The sequence below is a fragment of the Engystomops pustulosus genome, chromosome 5 (genome assembly GCF_040894005.1).
Source record: "Engystomops pustulosus chromosome 5, aEngPut4.maternal, whole genome shotgun sequence".
NCBI lineage: Eukaryota > Metazoa > Chordata > Amphibia > Anura > Leptodactylidae > Engystomops > Engystomops pustulosus.
Window position 1 is genome coordinate 207,084,056 of NC_092415.1, and position 20,076 is coordinate 207,104,131.

General features: G+C 43.6%; 1 protein-coding gene across 1 annotated transcript in view; it reads right to left on the reverse strand.

Moving 5' to 3' along the window:
• Window positions 1–17,008: 17,008 nt before the first annotated feature.
• Window positions 17,009–20,076, reverse strand: part of AQP1 (aquaporin 1 (Colton blood group)) — a 30,192-nt gene continuing 27,124 nt past the window's right edge. The window contains exons 3-4 of the mRNA XM_072154439.1: window positions 18,991–19,071; window positions 17,009–17,719 (exon numbers count right to left, since the gene is read on the reverse strand). Of these exons, the coding sequence (XP_072010540.1) occupies window positions 17,543–17,719; window positions 18,991–19,071 (258 nt within the window). The 3' untranslated portion in view covers window positions 17,009–17,542. The remainder of the gene's footprint in view (window positions 17,720–18,990; window positions 19,072–20,076) is intronic.

Genomic DNA, 20,076 nt, shown 5'->3' on the forward strand with positions numbered 1-20,076 from the left:
TAATCTGTATGTAGTGATCTCCCCCTAGTGATGGTGTATAATCTGTATGTAGTGATCTCCTCCTAGTGGTGGTGTATAATCTGTATGTAGTGAGCTCCTCCTAGTGGTGGTGTATAATCTGTATGTAGTGTGCTCCCCCTAGTGGTGGTGTATAATCTGTATGTAGTGATCTCCCCCTAGTGGTGGTGTATAATTTGTATGTAGTGAGCTCCTCCTAGTGGTGGTGTATAATCTGTATGTAGTGATCTCCTCCTAGTGGTGGTGTATAATTTGTATGTAGTGAGCTCCTCCTAGTGGTGGTGTATAATCTGTATGTAGTGAGCTCCCCCTAGTGGTGGTGTATAATCTGTATGTAGTGAGCTCCCTCTAGTGTTGGTGTATAATCTGTATGTAGTGAGCTCCCTCTAGTGTTGGTGTATAATCTGTATGTAGTGAGCTCCCTCTAGTGTTGGTGTATAATCTGTATGTAGTGATCTCCCCCTAGTGGTGTATAATTTGTATGTAGTGATCTCCCCCTAGTGGTGGTGTATAATCTGTATGTAGTGATCTCCCCCTAGTGGTGGTGTATAATCTGTATGTAGTGATCTCCTCCTAGTGGGGGTGTATAATCTGTATGTAGTGATCTCCCCCTAGTGATGGTGTATAATCTGTATGCAGTGAGCTCCCCCTAGTGGTGGTGTATAATCTGTATGCAGTGAGCTCCCCCTCTTGGTGGTGTATAATCTGTATTTAGTGAGCTCCCCCTAGTGGTTGTGTATAATCTGTATGCAGTGAGCTCCCCCTCGTGTTGGTGTATAATCTGTATGTAGGGAGCCCCCCCTCTTGGTGGTGTATAATCTGTTTGTAGTGAGCTCCCCCTAGTGGTGGTGTATAATCTGTATGTAGTGAGCTCCCCCTAGTGTTGGTGTATAATCTGTATGCAGTGAGCTCAACTAGTGGTGGTGTATAATCTGTATGTAGTGATCTCCCCCTAGTGGTGGTGTATAATCTGAATGTAGTGAGCTCCCTCTAGTGGTGGTGCATAATCTGTATGTAGTGATCTCCTCCTAATGGTGGTGAATAATCTGTATGTAGTGATCTCCCCCTAGTGATGGTGTATAATCTGTATGTAGTGATCTCCTCCTAGTGGTGGTGTATAATCTGTATGTAGTGAGCTCCTCCTAGTGGTGGTGTATAATCTGTATGTAGTGTGCTCCCCCTAGTGGTGGTGTATAATCTGTATGTAGTGATCTCCCCCTAGTGGTGGTGTATAATTTGTATGTAGTGAGCTCCTCCTAGTGGTGGTGTATAATCTGTATGTAGTGATCTCCTCCTAGTGGTGGTGTATAATTTGTATGTAGTGAGCTCCTCCTAGTGGTGGTGTATAATCTGTATGTAGTGAGCTCCCCCTAGTGGTGGTGTATAATCTGTATGTAGTGAGCTCCCTCTAGTGTTGGTGTATAATCTGTATGTAGTGAGCTCCCTCTAGTGTTGGTGTATAATCTGTATGCAGTGAGCTCCCTCTAGTGTTGGTGTATAATCTGTATGTAGTGATCTCCCCCTAGTGGTGTATAATTTGTATGTAGTGATCTCCCCCTAGTGGTGGTGTATAATCTGTATGTAGTGATCTCCCCCTAGTGGTGGTGTATAATCTGTATGTAATGATCTCCCCCTAGTGGTGGTGTATAATCTGAATGTAGTGATCTCCTCCTAGTGGTGGTGTATTATCTGTATGTAGTGAGCTCCCCCTAGTGTTGGTGCATAATCTGAATGTAGTGAGCTCCCCCTCGTGGTGGTGTATAATTCGTATGTAGTGAGCTCCCCTAAGTGTTGGTGTATAATCTGTATGTAATGAGCTCCCCTTAGTGGTGGTGTATAATCTGTATGTGGTGATCTCCCCCTAGTGGTGGTGTATAATCTGTATGTAGTGATCTCCCCCTAGTGGTGGTGTATAATCTGTATGTAGTGATCTCCCCCTAGTGGTGGTGTATAATGTGTATGTAGTGATGTCCCCCTAGTGGTGGTGTATAATCTGTATGTAGTGATCTCCTTCTAGTGGTGATGTATAATCTGTATGTAGTGATCTCCTCCTAGTGGTGGTGTATAATCTGTATGTAGTGATCTCCCCCTAGTGGTGGTGTATAATATGTATGTAGTGATCTCCCCCTAGTGGTGATGTTTAATCTGTATGTAGTGATCTCCTCCTAGTGGTGGTGTATAATCTGTATGTAGTGATCTCCCCCTAGTGGTGGTGTATAATGTGTATGTAGTGATGTCCCCCTAGTGGTGATGTATAATCTGTATGTAGTGATCTCCTCATAGTGGTGGTGTTTAATCTGTATGTAGTGATCTCCTCCTAGTGGTGGTGTATAATCTGTATGTAGTGATCTCCTCCTAGTGGTGGTGTATAATCTGTATGTAGTGATCTCCTCCTAGTGGGGGTGTATAATCTGTATGTAGTGATCTCCCCCTAGTGATGGTGTATAATCTGTATGCAGTGAGCTCCCCCTAGTGGTGGTGTATAATCTGTATGCAGTGAGCTCCCCCTCTTGGTGGTGTATAATCTGTATTTAGTGAGCTCCCCCTAGTGGTTGTGTATAATCTGTATGCAGTGAGCTCCCCCTCGTGTTGGTGTATAATCTGTATGTAGGGAGCCCCCCCTCTTGGTGGTGTATAATCTGTTTGTAGTGAGCTCCCCCTAGTGGTGGTGTATAATCTGTATGTAGTGATCTCCCCCTAGTGGTGGTGTATAATCTGTATGTAGTGATCTCCCCCTAGTGGTGGTGTATAATGTGTATGTAGTGATGTCCCCCTAGTGGTGGTGTATAATCTGTATGTAGTGATCTCCTTCTAGTGGTGATGTATAATCTGTATGTAGTGATCTCCTCCTAGTGGTGGTGTATAATCTGTATGTAGTGATCTCCCCCTAGTGGTGGTGTATAATATGTATGTAGTGATCTCCCCCTAGTGGTGATGTTTAATCTGTATGTAGTGATCTCCTCCTAGTGGTGGTGTATAATCTGTATGTAGTGATCTCCCCCTGGTGGTGGTGTATAATGTGTATGTAGTGATGTCCCCCTAGTGGTGATGTATAATCTGTATGTAGTGATCTCCTCATAGTGGTGGTGTTTAATCTGTATGTAGTGATCTCCTCCTAGTGGTGGTGTATAATCTGTATGTAGTGATCTCCTCCTAGTGGTGGTGTATAATCTGTATGTAGTGATCTCCTCCTAGTGGGGGTGTATAATCTGTATGTAGTGATCTCCCCCTAGTGATGGTGTATAATCTGTATGCAGTGAGCTCCCCCTAGTGGTGGTGTATAATCTGTATGCAGTGAGCTCCCCCTCTTGGTGGTGTATAATCTGTATTTAGTGAGCTCCCCCTAGTGGTTGTGTATAATCTGTATGCAGTGAGCTCCCCCTCGTGTTGGTGTATAATCTGTATGTAGGGAGCCCCCCCTCTTGGTGGTGTATAATCTGTTTGTAGTGAGCTCCCCCTAGTGGTGGTGTATAATCTGTATGTAGTGAGCTCCCCCTAGTGTTGGTGTATAATCTGTATGCAGTGAGCTCAACTAGTGGTGGTGTATAATCTGTATGTAGTGATCTCCCCCTAGTGGTGGTGTATAATCTGAATGTAGTGAGCTCCCTCTAGTGGTGGTGCATAATCTGTATGTAGTGATCTCCTCCTAATGGTGGTGAATAATCTGTATGTAGTGATCTCCCCCTAGTGATGGTGTATAATCTGTATGTAGTGATCTCCTCCTAGTGGTGGTGTATAATCTGTATGTAGTGAGCTCCTCCTAGTGGTGGTGTATAATCTGTATGTAGTGTGCTCCCCCTAGTGGTGGTGTATAATCTGTATGTAGTGATCTCCCCCTAGTGGTGGTGTATAATTTGTATGTAGTGAGCTCCTCCTAGTGGTGGTGTATAATCTGTATGTAGTGATCTCCTCCTAGTGGTGGTGTATAATTTGTATGTAGTGAGCTCCTCCTAGTGGTGGTGTATAATCTGTATGTAGTGAGCTCCCCCTAGTGGTGGTGTATAATCTGTATGTAGTGAGCTCCCTCTAGTGTTGGTGTATAATCTGTATGTAGTGAGCTCCCTCTAGTGTTGGTGTATAATCTGTATGTAGTGAGCTCCCTCTAGTGTTGGTGTATAATCTGTATGTAGTGATCTCCCCCTAGTGGTGTATAATTTGTATGTAGTGATCTCCCCCTAGTGGTGGTGTATAATCTGTATGTAGTGATCTCCCCCTAGTGGTGGTGTATAATCTGTATGTAGTGATCTCCTCCTAGTGGGGGTGTATAATCTGTATGTAGTGATCTCCCCCTAGTGATGGTGTATAATCTGTATGCAGTGAGCTCCCCCTAGTGGTGGTGTATAATCTGTATGCAGTGAGCTCCCCCTCTTGGTGGTGTATAATCTGTATTTAGTGAGCTCCCCCTAGTGGTTGTGTATAATCTGTATGCAGTGAGCTCCCCCTCGTGTTGGTGTATAATCTGTATGTAGGGAGCCCCCCCTCTTGGTGGTGTATAATCTGTTTGTAGTGAGCTCCCCCTAGTGGTGGTGTATAATCTGTATGTAGTGAGCTCCCCCTAGTGTTGGTGTATAATCTGTATGCAGTGAGCTCAACTAGTGGTGGTGTATAATCTGTATGTAGTGATCTCCCCCTAGTGGTGGTGTATAATCTGAATGTAGTGAGCTCCCTCTAGTGGTGGTGCATAATCTGTATGTAGTGATCTCCTCCTAATGGTGGTGAATAATCTTTATGTAGTGATCTCCCCCTAGTGATGGTGTATAATCTGTATGTAGTGATCTCCTCCTAGTGGTGGTGTATAATCTGTATGTAGTGAGCTCCTCCTAGTGGTGGTGTATAATCTGTATGTAGTGTGCTCCCCCTAGTGGTGGTGTATAATCTGTATGTAGTGATCTCCCCCTAGTGGTGGTGTATAATTTGTATGTAGTGAGCTCCTCCTAGTGGTGGTGTATAATCTGTATGTAGTGATCTCCTCCTAGTGGTGGTGTATAATTTGTATGTAGTGAGCTCCTCCTAGTGGTGGTGTATAATCTGTATGTAGTGAGCTCCCCCTAGTGGTGGTGTATAATCTGTATGTAGTGAGCTCCCTCTAGTGTTGGTGTATAATCTGTATGTAGTGAGCTCCCTCTAGTGTTGGTGTATAATCTGTATGCAGTGAGCTCCCTCTAGTGTTGGTGTATAATCTGTATGTAGTGATCTCCCCCTAGTGGTGTATAATTTGTATGTAGTGATCTCCCCCTAGTGGTGGTGTATAATCTGTATGTAGTGATCTCCCCCTAGTGGTGGTGTATAATCTGTATGTAATGATCTCCCCCTAGTGGTGGTGTATAATCTGAATGTAGTGATCTCCTCCTAGTGGTGGTGTATTATCTGTATGTAGTGAGCTCCCCCTAGTGTTGGTGCATAATCTGAATGTAGTGAGCTCCCCCTCGTGGTGGTGTATAATTCGTATGTAGTGAGCTCCCCTAAGTGTTGGTGTATAATCTGTATGTAATGAGCTCCCCTTAGTGGTGGTGTATAATCTGTATGTGGTGATCTCCCCCTAGTGGTGGTGTATAATCTGTATGTAGTGATCTCCCCCTAGTGGTGGTGTATAATCTGTATGTAGTGATCTCCCCCTAGTGGTGGTGTATAATGTGTATGTAGTGATGTCCCCCTAGTGGTGGTGTATAATCTGTATGTAGTGATCTCCTTCTAGTGGTGATGTATAATCTGTATGTAGTGATCTCCTCCTAGTGGTGGTGTATAATCTGTATGTAGTGATCTCCCCCTAGTGGTGGTGTATAATATGTATGTAGTGATCTCCCCCTAGTGGTGATGTTTAATCTGTATGTAGTGATCTCCTCCTAGTGGTGGTGTATAATCTGTATGTAGTGATCTCCCCCTAGTGGTGGTGTATAATGTGTATGTAGTGATGTCCCCCTAGTGGTGATGTATAATCTGTATGTAGTGATCTCCTCATAGTGGTGGTGTTTAATCTGTATGTAGTGATCTCCTCCTAGTGGTGGTGTATAATCTGTATGTAGTGATCTCCTCCTAGTGGTGGTGTATAATCTGTATGTAGTGATCTCCTCCTAGTGGGGGTGTATAATCTGTATGTAGTGATCTCCCCCTAGTGATGGTGTATAATCTGTATGCAGTGAGCTCCCCCTAGTGGTGGTGTATAATCTGTATGCAGTGAGCTCCCCCTCTTGGTGGTGTATAATCTGTATTTAGTGAGCTCCCCCTAGTGGTTGTGTATAATCTGTATGCAGTGAGCTCCCCCTCGTGTTGGTGTATAATCTGTATGTAGGGAGCCCCCCCTCTTGGTGGTGTATAATCTGTTTGTAGTGAGCTCCCCCTAGTGGTGGTGTATAATCTGTATGTAGTGAGCTCCCCCTAGTGTTGGTGTATAATCTGTATGCAGTGAGCTCAACTAGTGGTGGTGTATAATCTGTATGTAGTGATCTCCCCCTAGTGGTGGTGTATAATCTGAATGTAGTGAGCTCCCTCTAGTGGTGGTGTATAATCTGTATGTAGTGATCTCCTCCTAGTGGTGGTGAATAATCTGTATGTAGTGATCTCCCGCTAGTGATGGTGTATAATCTGTATGTAGTGATCTCCTCCTAGTGGTGGTGTATAATCTGTATGTAGTGAGCTCCTCCTAGTGGTGGTGTATAATCTGTATGTAGTGTGCTCCCCCTAGTGGTGGTGTATAATCTGTATGTAGTGATCTCCCCCTAGTGGTGGTGTATAATTTGTATGTAGTGAGCTCCTCCTAGTGGTGGTGTATAATCTGTATGTAGTGATCTCCTCCTAGTGGTGGTGTATAATTTGTATGTAGTGAGCTCCTCCTAGTGGTGGTGTATAATCTGTATGTAGTGAGCTCCCCCTAGTGGTGGTGTATAATCTGTATGTAGTGAGCTCCCTCTAGTGTTGGTGTATAATCTGTATGTAGTGAGCTCCCTCTAGTGTTGGTGTATAATCTGTATGTAGTGAGCTCCCTCTAGTGTTGGTGTATAATCTGTATGTAGTGATCTCCCCCTAGTGGTGTATAATTTGTATGTAGTGATCTCCCCCTAGTGGTGGTGTATAATCTGTATGTAGTGATCTCCCCCTAGTGGTGGTGTATAATCTGTATGTAGTGATCTCCTCCTAGTGGGGGTGTATAATCTGTATGTAGTGATCTCCCCCTAGTGATGGTGTATAATCTGTATGCAGTGAGCTCCCCCTAGTGGTGGTGTATAATCTGTATGCAGTGAGCTCCCCCTCTTGGTGGTGTATAATCTGTATTTAGTGAGCTCCCCCTAGTGGTTGTGTATAATCTGTATGCAGTGAGCTCCCCCTCGTGTTGGTGTATAATCTGTATGTAGGGAGCCCCCCCTCTTGGTGGTGTATAATCTGTTTGTAGTGAGCTCCCCCTAGTGGTGGTGTATAATCTGTATGTAGTGAGCTCCCCCTAGTGTTGGTGTATAATCTGTATGCAGTGAGCTCAACTAGTGGTGGTGTATAATCTGTATGTAGTGATCTCCCCCTAGTGGTGGTGTATAATCTGAATGTAGTGAGCTCCCTCTAGTGGTGGTGCATAATCTGTATGTAGTGATCTCCTCCTAATGGTGGTGAATAATCTGTATGTAGTGATCTCCCCCTAGTGATGGTGTATAATCTGTATGTAGTGATCTCCTCCTAGTGGTGGTGTATAATCTGTATGTAGTGAGCTCCTCCTAGTGGTGGTGTATAATCTGTATGTAGTGTGCTCCCCCTAGTGGTGGTGTATAATCTGTATGTAGTGATCTCCCCCTAGTGGTGGTGTATAATTTGTATGTAGTGAGCTCCTCCTAGTGTTGGTGTATAATCTGTATGTAGTGATCTCCTCCTAGTGGTGGTGTATAATTTGTATGTAGTGAGCTCCTCCTAGTGGTGGTGTATAATCTGTATGTAGTGAGCTCCCCCTAGTGGTGGTGTATAATCTGTATGTAGTGAGCTCCCTCTAGTGTTGGTGTATAATCTGTATGTAGTGAGCTCCCTCTAGTGTTGGTGTATAATCTGTATGCAGTGAGCTCCCTCTAGTGTTGGTGTATAATCTGTATGTAGTGATCTCCCCCTAGTGGTGTATAATTTGTATGTAGTGATCTCCCCCTAGTGGTGGTGTATAATCTGTATGTAGTGATCTCCCCCTAGTGGTGGTGTATAATCTGTATGTAATGATCTCCCCCTAGTGGTGGTGTATAATCTGTATGTAGTGATCTCCCCCTAGTGGTGGTGTATAATCTGTATGTAGTGATCTCCTCCTAATGGTGGTGTATAATCTGTATGTAGTGATCTCCTCCTAGTGGGGGTGTATAATCTGTATGTAGTGATCTCCCCCTAGTGGTGGTGTATAATCTGTATGCAGTGAGCTCCCCCTAGTGGTGGTGTATAATCTGTATGCAGTGAGCTCCCCCTCTTGGTGGTGTATAATCTGTATTTAGTGAGCTCCCCCTAGTGGTGGTGTATAATTTGTATGCAGTGAGCTCCCCCTCGTGTTGGTGTATAATCTGTATGTAGGGAGCTCCCCCTCTTGGTGGTGTATAATCTGTTTGTAGTGAGCTCCACCTAGTGGTGGTGTATAATCTGTATGTAGTGAGCTCCCCCTCGTGTTGGTGTATAATCTGTATGCAGTGAGCTCCCCTAGTGGTGGTGTATAATCTGTATGTAGTGATCTCCCCCTAGTGGTGGTGTATAATCTGAATGTAGTGAGCTCCCTCTAGTGGTGGTGCATAATCTGTATGTAGTGATCTCCTCCTAGTGGTGGTGAATAATCTGTATGTAGTGATCCCCCCCTAGTGGTGGTGTATAATCTGTATGTAGTGATCTTCTCCTAGTGGTGGTGTATAATCTGTATGTAGTGATCTTCCCCTAGTGGTGGTGTATAATGTGTATGTAGTGAGCTCCCCCTAGTGGTAGTGTATAATCTGTATGTAGTGATCTCCTCCTAGTGGTGGTGTATAATGTGTATGTAGTGAGCTCCCCCTAGTGGTGGTGTATAATCTGTATGTAGTGATCTACTCCTAGTGGTGATGTATTTCTGTATGTAGTGAGCTCCCCCTAGTGGTGGTGTATAATCTGTATGTAGTGATCTCCCCCTAGTGGTGGTGTATAATCTGTATGTAGTGATCTCCCCCTAGTGGTGGTGTATAATATGTATGTAGTGAGCTCCCCCTAGTGGTGGTGTATAATCTGTATGTAGTGATCTCCCCCTAGTGGTGGTGTATAATCTGTATGTAGTGATCTCCTCCTAGTGGTGGTGTATAATCTGTATGTAGTGATCTCCTCCTAGTGGTGGTGTATAATCTGTATGTAGTGAGCTCCCCCTAGTGGTGGTGTATAATATGTATGTAGTGAGCTCCCCCTAGTGGTGGTGTATAATCTGTATGTAGTGATCTCCTCCTAGTGGTGGTGTATAATCTGTATGTAGTGAGCTCCCCCTAGTGGTGGTGTATAATATGTATGTAGTGAGCTCCCACTAGTGGTGGTGTATAATCTGTATGTAGTGATCTCCCCCTAGTGGTGGTGTATAATCTGTATGTAGTGATCTCCCCCTAGTGGTGGTGTATAATCTGTATGTAGTGATCTCCTCCTAGTGGTGGTGTATAATCTGTATGTAGTGATCTCCCCCTAGTGGTGGTGTGTAATCTGTATGTAGTGATCTCCTCCTAGTGGTGTTGTATAATCTGTATGTAGTGAGCTCCCCCTAGTGGTGGTGTATAATCTGTATGTAGTGATCTCTCCCTAGTGGTGGTGTATAATCTGTATGTAGTGATCTCCTCCTAGTGGTGGTGTATAATCTGTATGTAGTGATCTCCCCCTAGTGGTGGTGTATAATCAGTATGTAGTGATCTCTCCCTAGTGGTGGTGTATAATGTGTATGTAGTGATCTCCTCCTAGTGGTGGTGTATAATCTGTATGTAGTGATCTCCCCCTAGTGGTGGTGTATAATCTGTATGTAGTGATCTCCCCCTAGTGGTGGTGTATAATCTGTATGTAGTGATCTCCTCCTAGTGGTGATGTATAATCTGTATGTAGTGATCTCCCCCTAGTGGTGGTGTATAATCTGTATGTAGTGAGCTCCCCCTAGTGTTGGTGTATAATCTGTATGTAGTGATCTCCTCCTAGTGGTGGTGTATAATCTGTATGTAGTGATCTCCCCCTAGTGGTGGTGTATAATCTGTATGCAGTGAGCTCCCCCTAGTGGTGGTGTATAATCTGTATGTAGTGATCTCCCCCTAGTGGTGGAGTATAATGTGTATGTAGTGATCTCCCCCTATTGGTGGTGTATAATCTGTATGTAGTGATCTCCTCCTAGTGGTGGTGTATAATGTGTATGTAGTGATCTCCCCCTAGTGGTGGTGTATCATATGTATGTAGTGATCTCCCCCTAGTGGTGGTGTATAATCTGTATGTAGTGATCTCCTCCTAGTGGTGGTGTATAATCTGTATGTAGTGAGCTCCTCCTAGTGGTGGTGTATAATCTGTATGTAGTGATCTCCTCCTAGTGGTGGTCTATAATGTGTATGTAGTGATCTCCTCCTAGTGGTGGTGTATAATGTGTATGTAGTGATCTTCTCCTAGTGGTGGTGTATAATCTGTATGTAGTGATCTCCTCCTAGTGGTGGTGTATAATCTGTATGTAGCGATCTCCCTCTAGTGGTGGTATATAATCTGTATGTAGTGATCTCCTCCTAGTGGTGGTATATAATCTGTATGTAGTGATCTCCTCCTAGTGGTGGTGTATAATCTGTATGTAGTGATCTCCTCCTAGTGGTGGTGTATAATCTGTATGTAGTGATCTCCTCCTAGTGGTGATGTATAATGTGTATGTATAGAGCTCCCCCTAGTGGTGGTGTTTAATGTGTATGTAGTGATCTCCTCCTGGTGGTGGTGTATAATCTGTATGTAGTGATCTCCTCCTAGTGGTGGTGTATAATGTGTATGTAGTGTGCTCCCCCTACTGGTGGTATATAATCGTTATGTAGTGATCTCCCCCTAGTGGTGGTGTATAATATGTATGTAGTGACCTCCCCCTAGTGGTGGTGTATAATCTGTATGTAGTGATCTCCTCCTAGTGGTGGTGTATAATGTGTATGTAGTGATCTCCCCCTAGTGGTGGTGTATAATGTGTATGTAGTGATCTCCTCCTAGTGGTGGTGTATAATGTGTATGTAGTGATCTCCTCCTAGTGGTGGTGTATAATCTGTATGTAGTGATCTCCTCCTAGTGGTGGTGTATAATCTGTATGTAGTGATCTCCCCCTAGTGGTGGTGTATAATCTGTATGTAGTGAGCTCCTCCTAGTGGTGGTGTATAATCTGTATGTAGTGATCTCCTCCTAGTGGTGGTGTATAATCTGTATGTAGTGATCTCCTCCTAGTGGTGGTGTATAATCTGTATGTAGTGAGCTCCCCCTAGTGGTGGTGTATAATATGTATGTAGTGAGCTCCCACTAGTTGTGGTGTATAATCTGTATGTAGTGATCTCCCCCTAGTGGTGGTGTATAATCTGTATGTAGTGATCTCCCCCTAGTGGTGGTGTATAATCTGTATGTAGTGATCTCCCCCTAGTGGTGGTGTATAATCTGTATGTAGTGATCTCCTCCTAGTGGTGGTGTATAATCTGTATGTAGTGAGCTCCCCCTAGTGGTGGTGTATAATCTGTATGTAGTGATCTCTCCCTAGTGGTGGTGTATAATCTGTATGTAGTGATCTCCTCCTAGTGGTGGTGTATAATCTGTATGTAGTGATCTCCCCCTAGTGGTGGTGTATAATCAGTATGTAGTGATCTCTCCCTAGTGGTGGTGTATAATCTGTATGTAGTGATCTCCTCCTAGTGGTGGTGTATAATCTGTATGTAGTGATCTCCCCCTAGTGGTGGTGTATAATCTGTATGTAGTGATCTCCCCCTAGTGGTGGTGTATAATCTGTATGTAGTGATCTCCTCCTAGTGGTGATGTATAATCTGTATGTAGTGATCTCCCCCTAGTGGTGGTGTATAATCTGTATGTAGTGAGCTCCCCCTAGTGTTGGTGTATAATCTGTATGTAGTGATCTCCTCCTAGTGGTGGTGTATAATCTGTATGTAGTGATCTCCCCCTAGTGGTGGTGTATAATCTGTATGCAGTGAGCTCCCCCTAGTTGTGGTGTATAATCTGTATGTAGTGATCTCCCCCTAGTGGTGGAGTATAATGTGTATGTAGTGATCTCCCCCTATTGGTGGTGTATAATCTGTATGTAGTGATCTCCTCCTAGTGGTGGTGTATAATGTGTATGTAGTGATCTCCCCCTAGTGGTGGTGTATAATATGTATGTAGTGATCTCCCCCTAGTGGTGGTGTATAATCTGTATGTAGTGATCTCCTCCTAGTGGTGGTGTATAATCTGTATGTAGTGATCTCCTCAAAGTGGTGGTGTATAATGTGTATGTAGTGAGCTCCCCCTAGTGGTGGTGTATAATGTGTATGTAGTGATCTCCCCCTAGTGGTGGTGTATAATCTGTATGTAGTGAGCTCCTCCTAGTGGTGGTGTATAATGTGTATGTAGTGATCTCCTCCTAGTGGTGGTGTATAATATGTATGTAGTGATCTCCTCCTAGTGGTGGTGTATAATCTGTATGTAGCGATCTCCCTCTAGTGGTGGTATATAATCTGTATGTAGTGATCTCCTCCTAGTGGTGGTGTATAATCTGTATGTAGTGATCTCCTCCTAGTGGTGGTGTATAATCTGTATGTAGTGATCTCCCCTAGTGGTGGTGTATAATCTGTATGTAGTGATCTCCCTCTAGTGGTGATGTATAATGTGTATGTAGTGATCTCCCCCTAGTGGTGGTGTATAATCTGTATGTAGTGATCTCCGCCTAGTGGTGGTGTATAATCTGTATGTAGTGATCTCCTCCTAGTGGTGATGTATAATGTGTATGTATAGAGCTCCCCCTAGTGGTGGTGTATAATGTGTATGTAGTGATCTCCTCCTGGTGGTGGTGTATAATCTGTATGTAGTGATCTCCCCTAGTGGTGGTGTATAATCTGTATGTAGTGATCTCCCCTAGTGGTGGTGTATAATCTGTATGTAGTGATCTCCTCCTAGTGGTGATGTATAATGTGTATGTATAGAGCTCCCCCTAGTGGTGGTGTTTAATGTGTATGTAGTGATCTCCCCCTAGTGGTGGTGTATAATCTGTACGTAGTGATCTCCCCCTAGTGGTGGTGTATAATCGTTATGTAGTGATCTCCCCCTAGTGGTGGTGTATAATCTGTATGTAGTGACCTCCCCCTAGTGGTGGTGTATAATCTGTATGTAGTGATCTCCCCCTAGTGGTGGTCTATAATGTGTATGTAGTGATCCCCCCCTAGTGGTGGTGTATAATCTGTATGTAGTGATCTCCTCCTAGTGGTGGTGTATAATGTGTATGTAGTGATCTCCCCCTAGTGGTGGTGTATAATCTGTATGTAGTGATCTCCTCCTAGTGGGGGTGTATAATCTGTATGTAGTGACCTCCCCCTAGTGGTGGTGTATAATCTGTATGTAGTGATCTCCCCCTAGTGGTGGTCTATAATGTGTATGTAGTGATCCCCCCCTAGTGGTGGTGTATAATCTGTATGTAGTGATCTCCTCCTAGTGGTGGTGTATAATGTGTATGTAGTGATCTCCCCCTAGTGGTGGTGTATAATCTGTATGTAGTGATCTCCTCCTAGTGGTGGTGTATAATGTGTATGTAGTGATCTCCCCCTAGTGGTGGTGTATAATGTGTATGTAGTGATCTCCCCCTAGTGGTGGTGTATAATCTGTATGTAGTGATCTCCCCCTAGTGGTGGTGTATAATCTGTATGTAGTGATCTCCTCCTAGTGGTGGTGTATAATCTGTATGTAGTGATCTCCTCCTAGTGGTGGTGTATAATCTGTATGTAGTGATCTCCCTCTAGTGGTGATGTATAATCTGTATGTGGTGATCTCCCCCTAGTGGTGATGTATAATCTGTATGTAGTGATCTCCCCCTAGTGGTGGTGTATAATGTGTATGTAGTGATCTCCCCCTAGTGGTGATGTATAATCTGTATGTAGTGATCTCCCCCTAGTGGTGGTGTATAATCTGTATGTAGTGATCTCCTCCTAGTGGTGGTGTATAATCTGTATGTAGTGAGCTCCCCCTAGTGGTGACTGTTAACCATCATGTTTTACAGTGGGTGGGTCCAATATTTCCATGATTTATATGTAAGTTCTCATTCTTTACGCATTTTTACTCGGAAACATTTTATTGCTTCGGTTTTATGTTTTTAATCCCCTTTATAGGGAACTTTGCAAACATTGATAATATAACTATCTTACACAGTTTTGCTCTTCATGTTTCTATAGCCACACATGTATTTATTATTTTTTGACTTTTTTTAATCTGACCGACCAATGGCGCGTTGTGTCGCATAGATTATCATGAAGGCGTCATATCAGCAGGACACAATCCTGGCCCCCGCTCCGTGTGACTTATCTCCCGAGCTCCACCCTCCCCCGACGCTGCTGCGCCGGCTGCGAGATAAAGGGAACTTGAACTTGAAAAGCAACAAATAAAAACAAACAATAGAAAGTTTCAAAAATTTGAAAAGTTTCCTGTTCCCCTCTACAGACCGGTGTATTTCTATACACGTCCATTGTTAGTGTGTATCTGTATGGGATGTATTTAGGTGAATGTGTAAGTATGAGTAGTCCTGTGCATACAGCGCCCCCCTCGTCCATGGGCTGTGTCTGGTATTGCGTCTCCATAGAAGTGAATGAGGCAGACATATTCTGTGGACACGTGTGGGAAGGAATGATTGGAATCCTGCGTCACGGCTTTCTTTAGCAGTATCACGGATATACAAACAGGTCACATATGAGCTTCCACTCACTGACAGCAAGCAGAAGTCTTGCTTCCATTGCAATGGGGCACAACTGGCCACCATTGAGCTGGACGTGTCCTGCTCCGTCCACGTTAGATAATCATGGGGTGACGAGTCTCGGGTGACATGACGTTTTCTTCTTACGTCCTCTGTTTTTAGGTTTTCAGCATTTTTGGTGCAGGATAATTGGCGGCTGCAGCGAGTGAGAGGTCACAGCACCAGAGGCTGCAGGATGGGAACGTGACCCCAATGCTGACCTCTGATGTATGACCCCTGGGCCCTCAGTACACACAGATACATACTGTACAAATTCCTACACACACAGGTAAGTATGAACACTACAAAGGTGTCCATCTATATAACCCCACACAGTAGCCACTGTGGCTTGGCTACTGTGTAGGGGACACTGTGAGTTTAAGCTACTGTGTGGGGGGCACTGTGACTTGGGGCTACTCTGGGGGACACTTTGATGACTTGGCTATGATGTGGGGGACACTATGATTTGTTCACAATGTGGGGGCAACTGAATTGGCTACTGTGGGGGACACTATTAGTTGACTGCTGTGTGGGTGACACTGTGATTTTGGGTTACTGTGGGGGATACTATGACTTGGCTTCCGTGTTTGGGACACTGTGAGTTGTGACCTGCTGTTTGGGCGACCTTATGACTAGGAAACTTTGTAGCAATGTGACTATTGGCTACTGTAGATGCCCTGTAACTGTAGTGGCTACTGTGGGTAAATGATTGTGTTCTCCACTGGAGCAGCAGAATAATATTAAGTAAGTGTGAAGAAGGTGATAACATTTTTGAGTTGCTAAATCTGCAGAGTTGAATCGTAGCTGGAAGAAGCTGACATGGCAGCCAGGTAGAAGAAGAAAGGCGTCATGTTAGGAAAATTCTTTTTGGTCCAAGACAAATTTGGAACAAATTTTTTGACTTTAAAAATGAAGGTTAACGCCGGAAGCTCAGTTGTGCTCCATTATTTCCCCATGATCATTTTAATTGCAACAAAGTCGCCTGCAGTGCACTGGTGTTCCCCTGCGCCAACAGGGAATTTTACCATACGGACAATAGGAGGAGTCAGGAGGCGGAGTCTGTTAGTAGAAGCTTATTTTATTCATTCTCTGATGTATTTACAATACTGGCGTTGTGCCAAAACAGCAGAATATCGCAGCAAAGCAGGAAAGCGAGTCGCAGAGCGTCCGGTCCTGGCACTTAGGCAGGGGTGTGTCTGGGGGCGGCACCGTCCCTGCTCTGCCATTGCCTAATCTGTATTGGCTATGTGTATCACTATGGGCCCCCCACGCAATCTCCAGGGCCCCTATCAATAGCTTGGGTTACTTTATGCATATACTGCCCCCGTCTGACTACTAGCAGTGATTCCAAGCCCCGATCCAAAAAATCTCAGCCTCATCCTGAGAAGTTTAAAGTATCACACAGTGGTGCCAGGACACGGGACCTTAAAGGGTTAATCCAAAAATAAAACAAGAGTCCTGGATGTTCTACTGACAGCTGCCTCTGGGGTTAGTCTGGAGGTTTTTACCTATTTTTTTCCCAAACCCCTCCCCTAAAAAGTTTTTGTAAACCCGCCACATGGTGACATAAGATACGGCTGCGGCTATCTGCTCTCACGTTCATCTCCACTCTCGTAAATTCCACATCAAAAACAAGACGAATCATTTTTGAGTGATTTTTGAAAATATTTTACTCTACTCACACCCAAAGCTGCATCCAAACTTCTACAAATTCTCATTGGAAACAAACTCTATGCAGATTTAGCTGTGAATGGAGTATGAAACTTACAAGATCAGTGTGGGCTCAGTGTAGCAATATATTTACAGGGTTACTCCACGCTAGTTGTAGATTTTAATTAGGAAATTCTGTCCAAAAGTGTAAATTTTCGTAAAATGCCCTAAATTTTTCAATAAATCAAAGTTGATTTTTTACAAAATATAAACACCTGACCACATGCAGCACCTTCATTGGACAACACATGCTTGTCCTGTTTTTTTTATGAAAACAGCGCCACCCTTGCCCACAGGTTGAGCCTGGTATTACAGCTACAGCTAAAAACTGCAATACTACGCACCAGTATTTTTGGATTTTTGTAAAAAAAAAAAAAAAAAAAAAGATAAATTGGTCATTTTTTTCTACCCGATATAGACTATTTTTCAGCTTTTTTAATTTTTCAGATACAAATTATTAATGGCTGGAATTAAGCAAAAGATTCATAGTAAATATTTAAGAAGATTCGATGGGTAGGATCTGCCTGTTCTCTAATCTGATCTCCCAAATACAAAGCGTTTTGAATTTTTGTGGTGTAATACACCTTTTGGCCATGTCACTTAGTGGTGGCGCTGTTGTGTCATTTTTTTTTTTTCCCACTACTACGATCTTTGCCCGTATTTTTGATTTGTTGTGTCGCTCAGCGTGTAATCGCCTATTATAGGTCCAGTGCGTCTTGTCGGTCGCCATGAGATTAGGAAATGCAAAGGCAAAAGAAAGCAAATCATTTCAAAAACAAACTGCAAAAAAAAAAAAAATTTTAAAAAAACACAATTTTGGAAAATTTTTTGTACAAATAAGTCCATAATACTGACGTCTCCACAGGTTTTTTTTTTTAAAAGATTTTTTTTTTTTTACAACTTTTATTTTGGCTTCATCTCCATGCGGGCGTTGTCGTCTCCGTCCAGCTCGTACTCCTCCACTTGGCCATTGGTCCACACCTTGAGGCGGTCCGTGAGGTCGCTGGTTCTTGGCGCTAAGATGAAGTCATAAATGATGGCGGCAGCCGCTCCCCCGATCATGGGGCCGACCCAGAAGATCTGGAGGGGGGAGGGGGAAATATGTTTAGTAAACGATGGGAGGGGCGGGGCATGTCAGAATGACAACACATGTGTCATGCTCCGCCCCCACCTGAGGTCAGGTATCTGTTCCTTTAAATCATAAACATAAAGTTTTGTATCATTTCTGTAGAATCTTTCTGCATCTGTTCGTATATATTCTGCCTTCTCTAGTCACTGCCAAAGCAGCACATTGCCTGTGCAAATTTTTATGTATTTTATTGTTATAATCTTTTTCTAGCAGTAAAATAATTGATAAGTTCTTTTCAAGATTCACAATTTTCTGATTTACTTATTTTCAATAGAACTTTCTATTTTTATACTCCAGTCACATCTAAAGCTGCATTCACTATTCTGTAGACCTGCTTGGAGAGCCGTTTAAGAACTTTAAGATAATGGGGCACATTTACTTACCTGTCCCGCTGCGTCCACCAATCCGGCATGTCTGACGTGGACTCGGAGCTGCCGCGATTCACTTATAGCATCGCCCGTTTTCTTGCATGTAACCTACTTCCCCGCTCAGGTCCCAGGAGTTCACCTTCTTCTTCCTGGTGCATGTAAGTGCTGATCTTGCGACACAATTGGAATGTTAAATTCCGGCGTTTGTCCGAATCAGTCGGGTGGTCCGACGTCCACATCCCCCGATTTTCGGACGCGATTGGATTGTGTCTCTTCCGCGCCGCCTTTTATGAGCCACAAATCGGACCCCGTGGACGTCGGACAACCCGACTGATTCGGACAAACGCCGGAATTTAACATTCAAATTGTGTCGCAAGATCAGCACTCACATGCACCAGGAAGAAGAAGGTGAACTCCTGGGACCTGAGCGGGGGAAGTGACACATGCAGGAAATTGGACGCACGATCTTAGTGAAGACCCGAATCCTCATCGGACATTCCGGATCGGTGGCGTCAACGGGACGGGTAAGTGCCCCTTTATTTGTAGCCATCATTTTCATACTCTAGTCACGTCCAGAGCAGCAATCAAGATGCAGTTGAAAATAGTGTCTGAGGAGGAGTCTATGGAATTGTGAATGCAGCTTTAGAGGTGACTGGAGAATCAGAGTTGAAAGTTCTGTATCCAATCGGTAGATGGAAATAGTTACAATGTAGGAAGCGGCTGATGATTGTGTCGCTACATTCGCTATCACTGCGTCAGGATCTAACATTGTATTTATTATGAGTCTGCAGAGACGTCTTACACTGGGGTCACCCGGGGTCAGAGCCGATATTCGGGGGCAGGTGGAGTCTTACCCAGTGATGCTGGAAATTTTTAGCGATTACTGCAGAACCAAAAGACCTTGCAGGGTTCATACCACAACCAGTGTAATCGATCTGCAAATAGAGAGGAACAAGTCAGTGATAATCCACACACTACAGGGGGGGGGGGGGACTGTATAGTAAGAGGGGGGGGGGCAGGGGTCATATATAGAAACCGCACAGCAATAGTGTATAGTGCAAAATATACATTCTATATTAGTAACAAATATTTGAGGAGAATTTGTAGTATTATAGTAGATATATTCTTGTACATAGGGGGCAGTATTATAGTAGTTATATTCTTGTACATAGGGGGCAGTATTATAGTAGTTATATTCTTGTACATAGGGGGCAGTATTATAGTAGTTATATTCCTGTACATAGGGGGCAGTATTATAGTAGTTATATTCCTGTACATAGGGGGCAGTATTATAGTAGTTATATTCCTGTACATAGGGGGCAGTATTATAGTAGTTATATTCTTGTACATAGAGGGCAGTATTATAGCAGTTATATTCCTGTACATAGGGGGCAGTATTATAGTAGTTATATTCCTGTACATAGGGGGCAGTATTATAGTAGTTATATTCTTGTACATAGAGGGCAGTATTATAGTAGTTACATTCTTGTACATAGGGGGCAGTATTATAGTAGTTATATTCTTGTACATAGGGGGCAGTATTATAGTAGTTATATTCCTGTACATAGGGGCAGTATTATAGTAGTTATATTCCTGTACATAGGGGCAGTATTATAGTAGTTATATTCCTGTACATAGGGGGCAGTATTATAGTAGTTATATTCTTGTACATAGGGGGCAGTATTATAGTAGTTATATTCTTGTACATAGGGGGCAGTATTATAGTAGTTATATTCCTGTACATAGGAGGCAGTATTATAGTAGTTATATTCCTGTACACAGGAGGCAGTATTATAGTAGTTATATTCCTGTACATAGGGGGCAGTATTATAGTAGTTATATTCTTGTACATAGGGGGCAGTATTATAGTAGTTATATTCCTGTACATAGGGGGCAGTATTATAGTAGTTATATTCCTGTACATAGGGGGCAGTATTATA